The 20435-nt window shown below is 38.5% G+C and overlaps 1 protein-coding gene across 1 annotated transcript in view; it reads left to right on the top strand.

Moving 5' to 3' along the window:
• LOC126471321 (pickpocket protein 28-like) overlaps nt 1-14740 on the top strand; it is a 145545-nt gene extending 130805 nt beyond the window's left edge. Inside the window, exon 6 of the mRNA XM_050099444.1 lies at nt 14566-14740. Within this exon, the coding sequence (XP_049955401.1) occupies nt 14566-14740 (175 nt within the window). The remainder of the gene's footprint in view (nt 1-14565) is intronic.
• The last annotated feature ends 5695 nt before the right edge of the window (nt 14741-20435 follow it).

The following is a 20435-nucleotide window of genomic DNA, read 5'->3' as shown; positions in this document are numbered from 1 at the left end:
CAGCAACAAAAATTTGCATAAAAATGATTGTAAGTTGTAACAAATGTACGGAATGGATAGATTGCTACTCATCACATAGAGCAGGTACTGAGTCATAGTCAGGCACAATGAAGAAGACTGCTAAAATACTGAGTTTTCAGACAAAGTCCTTCTAACAAAGTGGAAAGCTCACACACTCACACACAAGCACAACTCTCTCTCTCTCTCTCTCTCTCTCTCTCTCTCTCCACGCAAACTGTCTGTTGACACCAGGGCCTAACCACAGTGCTTGTGTGACTATATATGTGTTTTCTGCTTCAGAAGAAGGACTTTAAAAACACTGCTCAAATACTGAGCTTTTCCACATTGTGCCTATATGTAACTCAACACCTCCTCAATGGGCAAAAAGCAATCCATGCTGTTGTTATTCGTTCCTCAACTGTTCATTGCTTAATTATAAATTCTATATATTTAAAGAATCTAATTTGCAATGTGTGTTGAAGAAATGTGTGGAATTTATCTTTGACTGGAGTATTAACATAATGATTTAGTTGCTATGTATTTTTTCCATTGTGATACAAATATGAACCTGCAAAGACTGATAAAGCTGAAAAACAAAGAAAACAAGAAAATGCAGTATAGTAAAATTTAATTTCATTACTAGGAGCTGGTGTTGTGACTTCACAGCAATTTCTTCATTTCTGAAGCATCATTTCCATAGTTCATTGTACGAAGGATTCCTCCCAGTCAGCTGAAAGAGCAGTTATCCAGTTTCTTTGTGCAGAATGGGAGCATGCTTCACAAATTTATGTCAAGATGAAAGAGGTATACAGGGAGAAGTGTCTTGGTTGGTGCACAATATTCTGGTGGTACCAGTATTATGAGGCAGAATGTGTGGCCAATAAGACCCTCAGCTTCTTGAAAGATTTTGATGAGAGATCTTGCAACATCCTCCTTACAGCCCCAGTATCTCCCCAGGGACTTGCTTATCTTTATACTTTAAAGCAAGCTCTGAATGGATAGAGGTTCAACTGTGACAAGGACGAGCAGGACACTGTCGGAAACTGGATCTGTCAACAGTTCAGGAGTCTCTACACTGAAGCCATTCACTTCCTTCCTGTGCACTGGGATTGGTGTATCAATATCCATGGAAATTATGTGTAATTGTATTGTTCCACATGAACTGTAATTATAATATAGTTATGAAAATTGCTTTACATGTAGCTGCAGCCTTGCTTTACATGTAACTGCAGCCTCCTTTTTATTTGGACACACTGTTTTCATGCTGATTTGTGAAGTTTCTTTGCTTACCAACAAATTCCAATGTTATTAAAAACATAAATCTTTCTATGTTGATTAAATTTAATAATATACACCAAGAATACTAAAAAAGGCAAAACACAGTGGAAACAATGCATGGTGCCTGAAGGCAAATCCTTCAATGAGAGAACAGCCAACTGAGATACAATAGGCATGTCCAATAGAGTATAAGAAGGAAATTCTAGTTTGACACTTCAGTTTTTTCATTACTTGTATCCCAAAGATTTGGAAGCAGGTGTAAATGGGTATAGCCAAGTATTGTAATGGAATAGAAACATAAGACAAGATACAGCACTATGGTGTCACAGTTTTGTGTAATCAAGAGAAACTTGTAACAATGTGTAGGATATATGTCATATTTAAAAGAATTTGATAAATATTCAGTTATTTTGCTAAGAAAATTAGTATTTCTGGTATGTCACAGTCTCCTATGTGTCAAGAAGGCAATAGTGTGCAACCAAAGGCAAGATAGCAAGTTCATTGTGCTGCTCCATGGTTTTGGGTGACTAAGTATTTCCACCTGCAAAGCCATTAATAACCAGCAATGAGATGGCAGGTACAATGAATTACTCATTCACAGTTCTTGTAATAAAATATTACTGGTTTTTTTTTCTTTTTTTAATTCAAGCCAGTTTGTGCATCACTTGGATGCAAATTGATACAATGACTACAGATAATGAATAAATGAAACATTACCCAGATTGATGTAGACATTATTATTTTACTGAAGTTTAATCACTAGTATATCCAGTCCAGGTAGGTATAGAATATCAATCTACCATTTCTCATCTTTACATTTAGCTGTTAATTTTTTTCATATCTTTATTACTCCAGTTTCTGTATTCATCATTGTGTTTTATTTGCCCCAATATTCTTTTTATGATTCTCCTCCCTTTCTTTTCCTTGTTATCTGTTTCTCCTTCCATAAACAAATCCTGACTGCATGAAAACATCATGGTTCTGTTACTGTAATGTAGTGCTGCAACTTAGTTTGAGAGATGATACATTTCTTGTTGTCCACATCTTAAGTTAGCTGAAAGGTCATTTCTAAATTCCTTGCTATCAGTTTAATAGCTTCCTTAACATAGCTGTTCTTCTTCATTGCCTCACCAAAATATTTATATGTCCTCCTGACATTTGTTTCATCTTTTATATTTGTCATATATTCTGCTTTTGTATAAAATAAATGAAGGACTATTTTTTCTCCAATTCTTATCAAAATTTTGGTTTGTTTTTTTTTGTTACCATTGCTACGTGCTTGGACAGTACTGCAAGGTCATCAAAAAACACTACACACAGATTCATGTTTTTATTACCTGGTTTCATCTGGTCATTTACTCCATTCTTTATGAGTTGTTCTTGCCACATTTGGATCACCTTTACGAGAACACAACTGAAGAAGCTCTCTTAAAAATTTAAATTTAGATTTTGTGTTTATTAGTGTTTGCTGAATTATTTTCCTTGTTTTATCATCCACAGCAAACTCTTACAATATTTGAAACAGATATGTTCTGTCAACAAAGCCATGTTCCCTTTTAAACTCCACAAACTCAGTGACAAGGGCATGAATCTTGTTATTCTGTTCCAGGATGTGAGCTTCAGATTTGGAATCTTCTCCACACATGACCTCACCTTTGAAACTCCACCTTGATACTCACTGATACTGTTGTCTCCCTGCTTCTTTAAACTATTATGTAACATTTTATAAAGGATCTTATATGTAACTGGTAGCAGTGATATTCCTCTGTAGTTATTGGCATCATTTTTATCTCCATTCAATATGTAACAGGAAGTAATGCACACTTCCAAACTTCTTGGGCTTATTTCTTCCATTAGCCATGTCTTGTGCAAAATTTTCATCAGAGAGTTTCCACAATTCTGCAACAGTTTCATATTCACCTCCTGATTTATTGTGATTAATGTCTTGAATGATTTAAAAGATTTCCTTCTTATCATGTTCTGAGGAACGCTATTCAGTGATCCTCTAACCCACACTTTCTGATGTGAGCACTTTTATTATTCACAGTTTACCCACGTGTTCAGAGCACAACTTCACAAACTTTTTGGTGAACAAACATTAGACAAAGAACCAAAGACATTTCAGTTGTCCATACCAATGCATCCAGCATGCTACCTAAGTTGACAGTCAATCTTTGATTTATGTGTGCATCTGCCACATCAGACCCCCCCCCCCCTTTTTTTTTTGGGAGAGCTGTAGTTAGCCACATTTGTTAAATGTTCATAATGGTGGGCACAAAAAACAATACCAAAATATTACTATGTTGAGGAGCAATAACTCCTCCTGAATTGCTGATTAAGCCCTGCTTCCACTGGACTGCATCTTGAGCAGGTGCCACTACAGGGATTTGCACTCTGCATCTTGTGTGACCCTTCAAGCAACAGGACCCATCCTTTCATCCCATCAGGCTGGCAATGAGCTGTTTTCTATGCATTCCACAATTTATCACATCCAGGTATTAGGGCATCTGCAAAGCTGATATCAGATGAAGTTGTGTGGCCAGGTGTGAGCAAAGATTGTTGGCATTGGGCATGAAGCTGCATTTAATATCAGAAGTGTAAGATCTCCTGACACATATCTGCCTCTGTGTAAAATTTTCCTACACCATCAGGGAAATTTGGAAATTTGTCGTAAGGTCTAATGGGACCAAACTGCTGAGGTCATTGGTCCCTAAACTTACGCACTACTTAATCTAACTTAAGCTAACTTACACTAAGAACAACACACACACCCATGCCCGAGGGAGGACTCGAACCTCCGACAGGGGGAGCTGCGTGGACTGTGACAAGGTGCCACAGACCATACGGTTACAAGAGAATTAGGAATGAAAAGTGGCAGCCTTTCAGAACTTCAAAGTCAATCAACATGGAAGATAATTAATTTCAGGAAAAATAAAATATTACTTGATAGTTGGATTACTGTGTTATTCAGTAGTATAGATCCTTACAATGAAATATATCTTTTACCTCGCCCCAAATCTGCAGAGTCATACAGTGTGCATATTTTCTTAAATTTATCATTTTATATGGTTACCGTAGAGGGCTGTGACTGTATTGTAGGATTTTTCTTAACTAATGTGTGCTGCTACATATGAATATTGCAGTATATATTATTTATTAAAAATTAATATCGTCATTTAATGATACTTTCTAATAGGGCTCTCTAGCCAAACTAATTAACATGCTCTCTAGCCAAACTAATTATACCAATGGATTCAGAATAATCAGTTGACTGATCTGAGTAATATTAGGGTTGTTCATTAAGTAAATGCAGAACATCATTTTTTTGGCCAATTTGGTTGAAAAATATGGAATTTGTTGTGAGACATTGTGGAATATTCCCACATCAGCCCTTACAGTGTCATGACATTCCAGTAGGTGGTGGCACTATATGCAGCTGGCAAAATGGCATCTGTAATGGAGGTGTGTTCCAGTCAGAGAGCTGTAATTAAGTTTCTTTTGGCTGAATTACCAGAGCTTCATAGAAGTCCATAGGCACTTGCAGAATGTCTGCAGGGACCTGACAGTGAACAAAAAAAAGCATGGTGCGTTGTTGAGAGAGATGTCTGTCGTCATCAAAACAATGTCACACAAACCCACCCAATTTCCCATGTGCTGTCCAGCAGTACAAATCTGTACTACCCTGACAAAACTGATGATACCGTTTCAGTGTGTTTGTCACCACAAAAATGCAAATGAATTTTTCCTTCTCCATGACAAGGCCTCACACAATTCTGCACACTCAAGTGGAGGTTACAAAACCTCACTTTATTGTTCTCTCTCATCTACCCCACAGCCCAGATTCACACCTTCCAACTTTCATGTGTTTGTCCCAATGAATGATGCACTCTTCAGGAAACAGTAGGTGCATGGTGGGGTGATGCAGCAAGACTTTGGCTGTGATGTCGACCAGTAGAGTTGTATCATGTGGACATAAAGGACCTACCAGTAATGTGGCATAAGGCCATCACACTGAATGGAGGATATGTTGAAAAATAGGTTCTTGTAACCAAAAGAGTGGGGAATAATATTGCACATTGGAATCCTGAATAAAACCAACCTGGTTTCAGAAAAAGGGGTTGCATTACTTACTGAATGCCCCTCATAAATACTCACAGATCCTGGCCGTACTACAAAGATCAAGTTTCCTTGTGTCTACTTTACATTACAGATGTAGCTATTTTAGAAATATAATAAATTTGTCAAAAGAGTGCTAAGTATTTGGGGAGAGAAACACAACAAATGGGGAGTACACTGCTTGCTATGTCTCACACTATCTAACATTTACCATGATGAAGCTCATCCTTTAAAACTGGCTAAATGTTAAAACAATGCTAGTTATATTAGCAAGCAAAGAACAGTATATAAAACAATGAGATATCAATGCACAAATATTGGAGGACCAGATGATCATGACTGTTGAGCAAGCAGCTTTGACAAGGGGAACTAAGAATCATAGATAGTTGAACCAAGAGTGTGAGAAAGCCCTGACAGAACGGAAGCAGATATGGCAACAATAGTTTTCAAACAAAGAGGAAAATTAGTTTTTAAAATCTGTGTAGTTCAATGACAGACAAAAAAAGTTATAGGAAATGTTATGCACATTTGTGATGAAGATCAAATCTGTCAAACTGAAAGTGATTTTCAAAAAATGAAAACATGCATAGAGAATTCTACAAAGTGTTTAAATACAAACACTCCAGTTACAGTCCCCAAAATTTTTGTTTTTGATAAGAGAATTTTCCAATAATTAAAATTGTGTTTCAGTTAGGAGCAGTTTAGTACTTTCTCAACATGTTTGGTTAATAACTCAGAGACTTCACACCTCAACTCCTGCAGTGATGTTTCCAGAATGAAAGTGACCTTGTGGAGGATTCACACATAAATCAAAGATGGATTGTGAACTTATGTATCAGTTTGGTTGATTGTAATCTCTCTGGTTCTTTGTCTATTGTTTGTTCACAAAAAAGTTTTTGAAGTTGTGGTCTGAATATGTGGGTAGACTGTGACTAGTAAAGGTGCTCACATCAGAAAGTGTGTGTTAGAGGATCAATGAATATTGTTCCCCAAAGTGGTGACCCTATACTGAATGGATTTTTCTCATTTTCTCCACCATGCTACACTCTATTTACAAATTAATCCTGCCAAAGTGAATATGAAAGATCCAGTTATGCTGTACACTTCTGGTGTTGTACAGGCATCTGCTGCTCCTGCATACATTGACAATAGCACCAACAGTAACAGATATTCAAACATTAAAATTTCGTCCTTCTGCCCCACACAAGCACAACTTCGGCCTATGCAAGTGGAAGCCATTTTCAGGCTGCATGGCATTGTGTTGGATACTGGCAGATTTACTTTGATTATTTCTCAACTGGACTTTAGTGTTACTGAACAACTCTACAATATTTTGACCCATAAATCGTATGTGTTGTTAAGAGAAACTGTGCTGCAGTGTTTCCTTTAATTGGCAGAGGCACGGTTGCAGAGTATTGTAGATAATGAAATTTGTGTTAGTGATTCCCCCTCTCAAGTTCTCCATTCATTCCACTTGTTGGTGGAAAATGAACTGTTGTCTGAACAATCATTAAAACAGCTCTAGCTCTGCAGGTTGCCTCAAAATGTATGGGCTGTCCTTTCATCTTTGTCTGACCTCTCTCTAGATGAACTCATGTGCAAAGCTGATGCTGTGGCAATTGCTTGTTCAGTTCATAATTTTTGTGCTGAGATGAGTAAGGTTATTGTGCAGCCAATGCCACAGCTCCAGAACCATCTATGAACATACTGCTCAATGAATTGGCCACACTGAATGTACAGCTTGAAAGGAAGGATAGCAACAGTAGCAACACTCATGACCCCACTGCACACCGTAATTCTTGGTGTTGGTACCACAGGCATTTTGGGAAAGCTGCAAGACAGTGCACCCATCCTGACAACTACCCAGATGCTGTCAACACGCATCACTAGACATGTGCGCTCATTCAGATTACTCACAGTGCCTACCTCATACACCAAATGTTACCCAAATGCTACAGTATTAGCAGTAGACAGGTCTTCAAGGTTATTCATTACTGACAGTATGTCAGGGATTCATTTTCTTGTGGATTCTGGCTCAGAGGTTAGTGTTGTTCCACAAGAGGAAGATGACTGCCAACAGTCCCCTGATCCACTTGCAGCTCCGATTTTGACAATGGCAATTACTACAAATGCAAAACAATCAAAAACACAAGAAAAAATAAACATATTATGAGAGCAAGGGAATAGCACATAAAAGCATAGTGATCAAAGGACTGTTGACACAAGAAAACACATACTGAAACAAACAACATAGACACTTAAGTAATATGTATCCTGCAGCCTGCAGGCAAACACAGAAACTGTTTGTTCATAAATGGATTTGTCCATTAATTTTGGGGTGAAAAACCAGGCTTACCAGGAATCCACAGAAATGTACACTTCACTGGCCTACTGGAGTATGTCTGCACTACTTGTGGGGTAGCCTGTGAATGGGAAGGAATGTTGAAATGCTTCCTATGGCTAAGGGCCACCAAAAACTCGTGCTCAAGGGCAGGCTGTTCTTTTTCAATGTATACTAGTTTAAGGCAGTCAATCAATATCGTGTCCTGCTTTCCATTCCTATCAATGCTTAAAGCTTTTTTCTTTTCTATCAATTACTTGAAAAGGACACACATACTGGGGGAAAGTGGTGACCTGACCGTATTGTCTGTGACCCAAATGAATTTACAAGTAAAGAGGTCCTTGTGGTAGAAAATTGGCTGTGTCAGATAGGATGTATATGCTGAAGGCTATGCATGTGAGTTTGGAAATGTTGCAAAAATTTGGAATATACTTCAATTGCTAAATGTGAAGGAGGAGTAGGGGAAAAAATTCATTAGTTACCCTCAAAGCCCCATCATACACAAGCTGGGTGGAGAAAAATCCCAAGTAATCCTTGACAACAGTCGTTAAGCCCAGTAGCACTAATGGGAGTGCAGCAGTTCAGGACTCTGCCTGACAAAATAGAGTGTAGTGCATATGCTCCACCATCCCGTTACTGGCATGGTGGTAGCTTGTAGTTCTGTGATGCTTACATCTGCAAGAATGCAAGAGTTCCACGAACAGCTGGCAATCAAACTGCCTACCTCTATCTGATGTTATCAGCTGGGAATTCTGAAATGGAAAAACAAAGAGTAAACAATAGCATGCACTACTGAAACAGCTGAGATGGCAGAAACAGGAACCACCTCAGGCCACCTAGAGAATCAGTCCACCATAGTAACCACAAAATGGAAGTCCTCTGAGGAGGGTGGGGACCAAAAATACCAAAAGATGACATTTATTGAGAGCCACTCTGAAGTAGAGGGCAGCGATAAAGTTTATAGACTACATATACATATGACATGGGGAAGGACCATGTAATAAAATTTTTAACAGGGTATTGGTCCATGGAAAGGTTGTTAAAGTACAGCTCTATAGAACCTATAAAATACTTTTTCCTCTTATTATTTGGTTGTGTTTATTATGTCTAGCAATTAATGTAAATACATTCAGATAATACAAGAACATGACTATTGATGTATCTGTGTGTATTTTTGGTGTAAGAGAGCCTGTTTTTAACCATCAAAATCGAAATATCAAGTTGTAGGGAAGTGATGCAGGAACACTGTTGAATTGTGGCATGGCTGGTGTGTCAGTTTTCATGTATATGGGCATGAATAAAACATTTAGATCAGTATGTGCTCTGTACTGTGACCACAGCAGGAAGACATTACTTAATACTGACTAAACTGTGAACTGTGTGATCTAATTTATGTGTGGATGAACTAAGACACCTTTTATGTGTCCAATGGACACAAATTGTCAGTTCAGTGGTCAACAAAGCGTGTGCATGATATCAGGTGTGCACATTTTAAAGGGTGGTATGGTACAATTCAAGTGCTATTGACATCAAAGCACAATCACTGAACTGGAACTGACGTATTTGCAGAGAATATTTGTCTATACACTGTCCTACTCCATGGCACACACTAAAAGAAACTGTTGCATATTTCAAACTGTGCACACTCAAGAACTGGAATCCCCAAACATCAAGCTGAAGTCCACAACTGCAGTAATACAAGATGTGGTATCCCACACTATCAGTACCACACTATTCCAGTCCATGTTTATAAGGTGTCATTGACCATGTGATCACACCACCAATCTGTGACAGGCCCCGAGACACAGCCTTGTCAGCCTGGATGGACAATGCCACCACAGAACGTACTTTAAGGATGGTGCACTGACAAGTCTGTCTAATCTAGTCTGTCTGCCAGTTCAGCTCGGTCTGTGTACTCTATGTGTTGTCATTCAGCCCCTGTTACTATTGTGGAATACAAACTCAGCCTATCTTATGGACTCATGTTGGATACTGCTCTGGACTTGCTGCAGAACTCAAGTAAAGTAAAAGAAGTTTATCAAACACTGCGTGTGCATCTTATTATTTTTCTCTGTGTCGTAGAACCCACCAACTCATTATCATCCACTAGTGGGATGACCAAACAACTGGTGACAATTCTGTTTCCTACAAGTGTTCTGTTATGTTTCTCATCTGCTATACAAACACTGGCCATGAGGCTGTGTCCCACCAGTGATCAATTGCATTTTCTCAATGACCATACAGACATCTTTCAACAATTGTATTTATTTATTGCATGAATTTCTTGTGATATTGTGGACATTACTTGTGCTTGCCCACTACTTTGGTTCATTGTCACCATGTGCATTTCAGAATATTGCCATGCAGCTAACTGTGGTTTTTGTGCAGTTTTGAGGCTGATGTTTGTAGTGACTCTAATTAATTCTGTCTACCAGCATAACTTAGTGGTTGCACTACATTTCTGTTCAAGTGTTTTTTAGTGTGTATTGATTTTGGCCAGTCCTCCACAAGAACTGTCAGTAACTCAGATCAGTTTCAGGTGTAGCAGACACAACAGCTAATGGAAATGATAACCATACTGCTAGCTGAGGAAGCAAACACAGTGGTGCCTCCTCCCCTACCCTCCACCCCCTTACCGGCAGCAAGCAGTGCCTGCTTCCATATCAACATTCCATGCATGTGATCCTCAACAGGAGGAATAATTTGAGTACTATTCACAGCTCAACTTACACTTCATGGTGCATCACATTGAAGATAGGGACAGGCAACCACATCCTCTTGCAACAGTCAGAGTTTCAGTGTACCAGTTAGCCTGCTAAATTTTTTCCAGCACAAGACCTGGATGTTCTCCTTATGAAGAACTAATGGCTCTACTAAACAGATACAATGATAAACAGATTGATTTTCAGCTGTGCATTACAAATTCTTTCACAAGTATCCTGATCCTAGCTCACAACAGGTTTTGGCATTAATGGAGTGTCAGGAGATGTATGAAAGTGGAGTGATAGACTTTGATTCCATTTCTATTTGTGCAGTTTAGAGTAATAGTTGTACCCATCATTTTTGCACCATGCCATGCAAAGTATCAGCCATGGCAGCACAGTAAACAAAACCACTATGCTAGGCAGCAGGGTAGAAGAGTTAAATTGTGCCTTCAGTGCCTCATCACACACAAGCTGCAGGTGTGCCTAATTCACGATAAGTGCTATCACTGTGTGCAAATACAGCCACATTCAGTCTGTTTGTTTATGGAAACACAAGTTCAAAAAGTATTCTGTACATACTCCAGTGTCTCAGTCAATGGATGTAAATGCAATATTTTCAAAGCCAAATAGTGATTCTAGTGTTGATCAGTGCAAATCAAGTGCAACAACAGAGAAGTCACACGCTTCTTCCATCCAGAGTCTGGCTAATAAGTTGTTTGTCTCTTTGCAGATTGGCTAACACTAAATATATAAACAGCTGGACAATGGTGTGTCCATTCCTCTTTTGAATGTGAGCAAATATGAACTGTTTGACAAGCCCAAGCTTCATAAGCCACAGGCAACTCTTTTCGTTACAGTGGACATGACATTTCTGTACTGGGTATTTGCAACCTGTCTGTCACATTTCACACTGTTAATAAAACGGTTTTGTTCACAGTCTTGGGCTCATTTGAAGACAAAATATCTTTGGTATTGACACTTTAGATCTAATTGGTATGCACATCCAAGACAATGTTCTCTCGGTGAACTCCTGTGGCCACAGAGAGGGCAGCTGAAATTTGGGCTGAATATAGTGACTTTTTAAAGATGGCCTAGGCAAACCCAATAATTTTGAGGCTCATACTACCATGAGAGAAAATTCAAAACCATGGATTTGTTGAGTGAAACCATCTCTCTCATTAGTAGAGACCAAGTGGGAGAGGAAGTCTTATCTTAGCATTATAATGATGTGATTTCCCATTCAGCAGCCAACTAGTGAGCATCTGCTTTAGTTATTATAAAGAAACCTTCAGACAAATTATGCTTATGGGCAGATTTTGTGATAACAGTAAATCCACAGACTGTGACTCACTTGTCTCTTTGTCACAGTCTGAGGAAATTATGGATAAGCTTGATGTAGGTCACTTCTTTTCCAAGACAGATCCATGCAATATTATTGGCAGCTTCTGGTGGATGAATAGTCCCAATGGGTGTTTCTGATCAACACTTAGTGAGTTATTTAAGTTTTTTCAGTTGTCCTTTAGCAGTGTGTCTGCACCTGTAATTTTTCAGTGCTACCAATTACAGTTAATTTCTTGACGCAATAATTCACCAACAGCTGTATGATTTGCAGAAGTTTATTTTATTTTATGAACTTCTATGTGCTACCAGTTTTGGCATTACATTGATGCCATCTTCAGGCCCCACTCGTCATAGTCGTAAAATCGCTATACACGGAAGGAGCCATATAACTGAATCCGTGAATCAATCGTTCTGCAACAGCTCTTGGTAGCCAGGTGACACAGACTCAACACTTTTTCACCTTCTCCAAAGTTGTTAGATGATTCACTTCCGAAAGGTAGCCTAGACAAAGCATCAGCAACTACATTGGCTGTGCCCTTAATGTTCAACCTCCTGAAATGAATGAGCACCCAATCCCACATCACTACTGTCTCTCATAATATAAAATAGTTTGTGTGTGAAGTTTGTGCTTTATTCAACCACTAGAGGCCCTTGGCTTGCTAATGTAGCAGCAGTTGCATGCACAGCCTGCCGGCTGTGCCCCCTGTTGAAACTAATGGATATAATAGGCTTGTGCAACAGGCTCCGCCAATCACTTGTGCATTGCTTATTGTACTGTACCCGTCTGTTTGAGCAATAAAGTAGAGTGTTCTTGGGTTATAACAATAAAAAACTGAACTGTTTAAGTCATGTAAGAGGAATTTTAAGTACCAGCAGAGAAAATAATAATAGATGTCAGTCATTGGCATGGAAGAAATCAAAGTCTGTTTCGGGTTACATGAAAATTCGACTAAATTAGTTCTCAACAGAATTATACAGAAATCTCTCTCTCAACAAAACCAAATTGAGCATCACATCATTCAGTAATGAATACAGCACCAATTACTGTGAATTCAGCCAAAGCAGGTGCATATTATCACAGAAACTGTAGGAACATCCATGAATCATTAAGAAAATCATAAGGCACTATATCTACACAATCCCTAAAAACTGGAATAAGGAATGAGAACATGTAGTACTTATGGAAGTGAATGGAACTGATGTCTTGTATGTGGCTTAGTAGTAAAATGAACTAATAATATAGCTTTCATTTAAGCCAACAAAGTGATGATTAAAGACGGTAAGCTGAAAAGAATTTTTTCTAAGAAAATTCATTAATTACAAGCAACAAGTCATATACTGATGATTAAATGACTTGTACATTGTTAAGCTTAAGGCTATTGGAAGCCAGCAAGGGTATTCCAAGATAGGTAATCAGAGACACAATGAAGACAGCAGTCAAAAGTGTTAGCTTTTAGGTTACCACAGGTCTACAGTAATGCTAGAGCCATGTGATTTTTAGATGCTCTGGGCTGCTATCCAAGGGGAAAAGTAGCACTTAAGAGAATTAACTGATAACTGCACCTACTGCCCAGATGTTGCTCCAGGGCATCACAGTAAAAGATAGTGACAAAAAGGCATGTCTTAGCAGATGCAGTGAGCATGATACTTGCTTCTGACAACTGCACTGATTAGAGTACTGCAACGGCAGTCCCCACTAATGAAAGGCCTCTGATCATGGCCAACTGATGTAAAACACTGTTGTTGCTGGCCACAAGAGGAAGAGTGGTGATGGTAAACTTTCAGTGAACACTGTTGCTACCAAATTTGAAGTTTGTTAATGTAAAGTCGAGATACATCCCTACATACCAAGTAAGAGAAGTTAAGGAATCTAAAAGTGTTTTACCAGAGGTGCTCTGGAGATGTACACACCACTCTTCAGATTGGCTAAGGCCTTTAAAGTGCCAGTGGATTGGTGGGCTGACTATAGAAAGGGAGAAATAGTGTGCCAGCACAATCCATTAAAAACCCATTTTTTGTTTTGAGAAGGGGGTCTCAGTCAGATCATTGGGACATCAACTCTGTGTCACTTGTTGCCAGCCTTGGTAAATCTGTTTCTCTTACTTGGAGTGTTGCTCAAAAAATTTGTACTTAAAATCCTCCTAGTGTTTGTTGCTCATGTTAGCTCTCACTCCATGGACTCAGACACCAACTTCTGTTGTGCAGCCAGTAGCACTCTTTGCTTTTCTAACATTTAGAATGAGCCTTGAGTGTAACAGTTAGTCTGACTGCAAATAAACAGTGTTAATTAGATCCCAATATATCTTTGGGTCTCCAGCTGCATTCATTCTATCGAGTCTTAAAATCAATACCCCCATGGGTGCCTTGTGACCATGCTAGGTGGTACTGTTAACAATCAATCTGCCTTCACTGAAAGTTTGACTTAATGTGGTTGTTCCTAACCACTCAGAAATTGCAGACTGGCCTTCAACCCCATCTTCCCTTCATCCTGTGTTAACACATGACATAAAATAGGTAAAAAATTTTCTGGTGCCAAGTGTGAGGTACCCTTAATAATATTTTTTTCTGTGATAGATAGTTTCTTTGCACATACTCAGCCCAGCATTGAGACTGAATTAACTGCTCTGAGTCTCTTATGAGGAACAGCACTTTACTGAGAACAGACGGAGCAAGAGGAGCAGAAAAAAGAATCAGTGGTCTGGAGATCAACATCGCACAAGGGTAGAGGTTGCCAGGGCAGTCCTGTCTACAGGACTTCATAACAACAGGGTGTTATGGGAACAGTCAAGTGACAATGAGACAGAGTGGCCATCACAGTCCTGAGAGGATTGTCAGGGAAACAACACATGGTGGCAGCATGGCCAAGCACCAGAGTGCGTACGGAGTCTTCATGAGCTTCAGTAGCAGTGGTGGTGGCCAGCGAACAGCCAGCAGTGGGCAACAGCCCAGCACAACATAGCTTAAGACTACTTGACACTGCGGGTGTTGTACAGTCACATCCTGCTCATCTCACCTTAGCACAGCACTTTAAGTGGCGGTGCTATCTCAGCCCGACTTGCCTCACCTCGCCTTGCCTCTACACAACTCATTAGTAAACATAGAAAGTCATGGCCTCAACTAACAATGCAGTTGCCAATAATGGATCATCCACAACTAACATTACCATTAGTGAGGCCCTTAAACTGCTTCTTCAGGCTTTCAATGACATGAAATTCACATTAAAGAAGTTCATAAGTGATGTGGACCCACCTTTTGAACTAGTACATGGAGCATGCCATCCAGTATTGTTAAAGTTTTTAAAAACCCATATTCAGGGTCCTGCATGAAGTAAACTGCTTGTACATGCATTATCTTCCACATGGGAAGTAGTAATAAATATCTTGTTCAAAAATTTCACGGGTAAGTGTACTTTACTCTTCTGCACTTGAAAAAAGTTTTCTAGCAGGTAATCAAAGGGAGAATCGATTGAAGATTCACTTCAACATGAATTTCATGAGCCTGTCCATGTTGCAATGCCAGCACCAGAACTGGCAGAAGATCTGTCATTCATAAGAAAATTAAGTAAGCAGTATTCATTATGGGGACTTATGATGAGTGCATACAGACAGTAGTGCATGCAAGGGGCAAAACCAACACACTAATTGATGCTGTTGAGGTAGTTTTGAGGAAAGTGTGTCCACCAGAGATAAAGGATTAGTGAAAAAAGTCTTCAGGGCCAAATATGGAAGGTTATCCTTAAGTGTTTTGCATGTGGGCGTGTAGTGAACAGGTCTAAGGACTGCTGAATTACTCGTAAGTGTAAAACCTGTGGCTAATCAGGGCATTTAAAGTAAGACTGTAGGCTTGAGAAAAGAGTTTCAAAATGGAATTGGCTAAAGTGTGTTGAGAGACAGTGGCTCAAATGGCGGTCAGATTCGAAAGTTGCAATTAACGGAGATCAGAAGTCTTTGCAAGAAAGTGAAGCCAACTGTGTGTTTCACGTGTCATAGGATGGAGCATATGGCTAGTGATTGTACTGAAAAATAAGAAACAGGGAAATTAAAGAAAAGCGTAAGATTACAGTTGCCTTATGCTGAGTTGGGAAAGATATTTAAAGTTGACTGTAATTTGTAAAACTGAATTGCCCATAGAGTACAGAAAGTCCATTAAAATTACTTCTAGATAATGAAACACAGATAGGTTGTTCAATATGAAATATCTGTGAAGTAAGGTCACGTATAGACCAGAAGAATGGATAAAGACTAAAAGTATTACAAGTGCAGTCATATGTACATATGGGATGCCAGTTTTAGGTCTTGGAAGAGATCAAACATTAAGAGTGAAACATAAGTTTCATCTCGTAGAAGGGGAACTGGATATTCCCTATGCCAGTTTAATTGGTATAGACTTCTTTATGAAGCATGGTATAACAACCGATTATGCCAAGGGAACCCTGTGGATGGGGGATAGGTACATTAAATTTTGTACAGAGACAGAAGTGCAAGGCTTCAGTACACAGGGCAATGAACCTAGTAATGCTTCTGAAACTGTAGAATGTGAATGTGGTAAAGTAGCCCAGAGGAGCCAGTAAATCGTTGTACTTAAGAGAAATGGCATAGTAAACAAAGTACCAGTAGACAGACATTTCACCAATGGGAAACAGATACTGCAGAATGTAAGGTAAGCCAGATGGCTAGAATAAAGTTAGGTCTTCATGAGGATAGGATTTTGACGATAAAGACTGTAGATACTAGCCTATGAGAAGACTGTTGGAAAACAAAAGTTATAGGAAGGTGTGTGCCTACCAGAGGCTCTGGTGAGAGAACAAAAAAGCTCTTGTTTAATTAGCATGTTAAATACATGAGAGGAGGTGGTTTCTACTGAGATGCCTTGCATTAAGGTGGAACAAGTTCTGCCATTTAACCCAGATCTGAAGCAGACTGTGTGCAAGGTATACAAGAGTTTGATTAATACAAAATCAGGAGTTGGTTTATTAAACTTGTGGTTAGATCATTCAAATGCCAGAGAAAAATGTTCTGTAATAGAGATGTGTTCTGCCTATAATGATGTCTTTCATTTTACAGGGGATAAGTTGACATACACAGACACAAGTCATCATCAAATAAAATTGATTCCCAAAGCAGAGGGACCAGTAATTTTCTCTCATCCTTACAGAATTCCAGAAGTGTAGAAGGAAGTGTTACAACAGGAGATTAATCAGATGTTGGAGATGATATATTAGTACCTTCAACAAATGTCTCGAACTTCCCATTAACCATGATTCATAAAATAATTTAGTTAAGGGGTATTATCAGGCATTATTAGATAAAAAGGACTCAGAATTATAAATTTTAGTAAACTCTACGCCGATTATATGTATAAAAGAGTGTCAATGGGACTTTGATCTGCACCCTCCACATTCCAAAAATTGATGATTTCAGTTCTAATGGATTTAAAGGGTGAAAAAATGTTTCTTTACTTAGAAAATGCAGTAATTTTTGATCCACCTCTGGAAGAACACAATGCCTACTTAGGCAAGGCTTTCAAGAGGCTAAGGCAACATCATTTAAAGTTACAGGTGGATAAATGTGAAATTTTAAGGAAAGAAGTCACATATTTGGGATATGTCATAACCGAGAGTGGGTTAAAGCCAGACCCAAAGAAGTTAAAAGCAGTGGTGGAATATACCCAGCCTAATATGACAAAAGTATTAAAAGGTTTGCTTGGGTTGTTTGGGTACTACAGCCATTTTCTAAGTGACTTCAGTAAAGCTGCAAAACCACTACATGAGTTGTTGAAGAAAGCTGTAAAGTATGAATGTTGTGCCAAACAAGAAGATTAGTTCCAAGTGCTAAAAGAGAAGTTACTCAATCCCCCTGTATTGCAGGAGTATGATTATGAAATTGTACACAAGAAAGGCCAGTAAAACTGCGTAGCAGATGCACTGTTAAGGATAAGAGAAGTACAGTTGGCTGATACTGAAACTGGGGCAAATGAAAGTGTGGAAGGGCTGGTAGTAAAGGAAGATGGCAGGAGATAACTACTGAAGAAAAGGCAGAAATTTTGCAAGGGTTCCATGTCACACCCATAGGTGGTCATCCAGGGATCATGAGAACTTACAATCAGACTAGGAAATACTGAATATGATCTGGCATGAAGAAGGATATTGAGGGATGTATCATGAAATGGGTTTGCTAGTTTTTTTTTTTTTTTTTTTTTTTTTTTTTTTTTTTTTTTAAAAAAAGTGAGATAAGGCAAAATAACACAGTAATGCCATTGATTATAACACCAGCACCAGAAGGGGTATACGATAGGTATGATATTGATATTTTGCTCCCTTGCTCCCTTGATGATAACAGACATAAATAACAGATATATACTAACATTCCAGGATGCTTTAATAAAGTTCATTGTGGCTAAACTGATAGAAAAGCAGGATGTAGGCACAGTGATTGATGTCCTGGCAGAAATAATAATTCTAAAATTTGGGATACATTCAGTAATACTCAGTTACAGTGGTAGCCATTTTTTGAGTGACACACTAAGGAGAGTGTGCAGATTGTTAAAGGTTGACAGCTACAGACCTCCTGTTACCACCCCCAGTTGAATGGAGCATTAGAAAGATCACACTGAACTATAACAGAATTCCTGTTACACTGTATTAATAGCACTCAAAGAAATTGGGACAAAAGACTTAAATTTGCAGTATTTGTGAACATACCATGTCCCATAGTGCCACAAATTATACACCGCATGAGTTATTTTTCAGTAGAGCATGTGATATTCGGGGTATATTGCAAAGAGATCCCACATGTGTTACTTATAATTTTGATGATTATGTACTCACATTAAAGGAGAAAATTACACAGATACATCAATGCATCAGAGATTATAATAAACAATGTAAGACAAAGAAGCACTATGCTAGAGACCAGAACACAAAAGGTTTTAAAACAGGTGATCAAGTTCTACTGTATGATGAAAGCATTAGAAGTGGCAGAAGCCATAAGCTAGACACACAGTGGCTGGGCCCATACACTGTAGTAAGGACAAAGGACCCAAATGTGGTCATTTGTTTAAAGAGAAACAAATTTTTAATGGTGCATGCCTATAGTCAAAAGGAGTTCTACTGAAAATGAACTTTCTCTTGAATTTCTGATGAGGAAACTAGTGGGAGTGTTGGACCTGGTGAGCTGTGTTGTAGCAGTGTACACACTTGGACAGTTTCAAGATTTTAGCACAGAGGATTTTCCATCATTGCTGGGCTTATATTACGATAGTACTGGCTAGGTACAAATCTGCAGTGTGACTTGGAAAATCATTAGCTTTATTAACTTGGGGGAACTACAGTGAAAAGCTGATGAGACAGAAAGATTCACACATTTATCTGTATGACATTGTAAATAGAAGTTAACAAATTTGAGATAAGGAATCAAGGATGTACAGCTGTAGAATAAGCCTTAGAATGGCATGTCAAAAAGATCTGGAAATCACAAGATCTATTTGGACAGTTAACAAGACATGAGACACATAGTAAATAAGGTGTCTTAAATTTTTTGGGTGAAATTAGGAAAATATTGTTTGGGACCTTAGATGAACAGGATGCCTCAAATTTCAGATCAAAGACTGAAAAGAACAGAGTCAATTGCATAACTGGGCCAAAGAACAAGTAACAGTTGTAAAAGCCACTTTGACAAGTTTCAGTCATACAATAGCTAGCCTTACATGTATGAGGAAGTAGTCATTAAACATATGGAAAAGCTCCTCCATAGATACATGAATGAATACACTAACAGTACTGATAAAAAATGAAGCACTTAGCCATGATCACTACTGTTAATGAGCAGTTAACACAGTATGTATCAATTTACACTGAATTACAAAGAGAAGATGAGATGTTAGTTTCTGCCATAGTAAATACAGAGAAAGCTGTACTGGAGCTCCGTATAATTAATCTGGTGCAAACAGTTAAATACTTGCATTTAATTTGGGATGATATTAAGGACAAGAAGTTCTCGATTGCTCTCACAGAACAGAGCGGTTACTAGTTTGTATGCATAATTGATGTTGACGCATTTATATCTGGCCATACATTTAGCTATGTATAGAATGTCCCATTAGTAGAAAATGAGTTGGTTAATTTACACATAGTATTACCCCACATTTCAAAGTCGGTGGAGATTAAAATTTATGTATGTACATAAAAACAGAGAAAGATTATTTGTTGACTGATGAATTCAAGTGGTACTATGCAAAAGTGACTAACAACCAACTGTTTTGTAAAGAGACAGATTGCATTCACAAAATTTGTAAGCAAAAGTTTGTGTGACTGTCCACATATGAGCACAAAACATATGAAGTTAGGATGTTGCAATTGTTGAGGGAAATTCACAATGATTTTATTAAGAAGGTTGTGAAACTAAATGATAGTATTTGGACTCCACTGAGGCAGGCCAGTGATTATTTATTGCTCTGAAAAAGCAAGATTTGACAGTCTTTTGTAGTTACAACAAGCCAACAGATGTACTTGTCAAAGGCACCGGGAAACTAACATTTTATGGACAATGTGAAGGGTGTACCATGAACATCAGGAATCAAGTAAAATATCAAATCCATGACACTGCTGTGGCAAGAAAAAGATCCTGCAAGAACAGGACCAACAAGGACTGAAGAGA

This window comes from Schistocerca serialis, chromosome 3 (genome assembly GCF_023864345.2).
Source record: "Schistocerca serialis cubense isolate TAMUIC-IGC-003099 chromosome 3, iqSchSeri2.2, whole genome shotgun sequence".
Taxonomy (NCBI): Eukaryota; Metazoa; Arthropoda; class Insecta; order Orthoptera; family Acrididae; genus Schistocerca; species Schistocerca serialis.
This window is presented reverse-complemented; position numbering and strand designations above follow the sequence as displayed.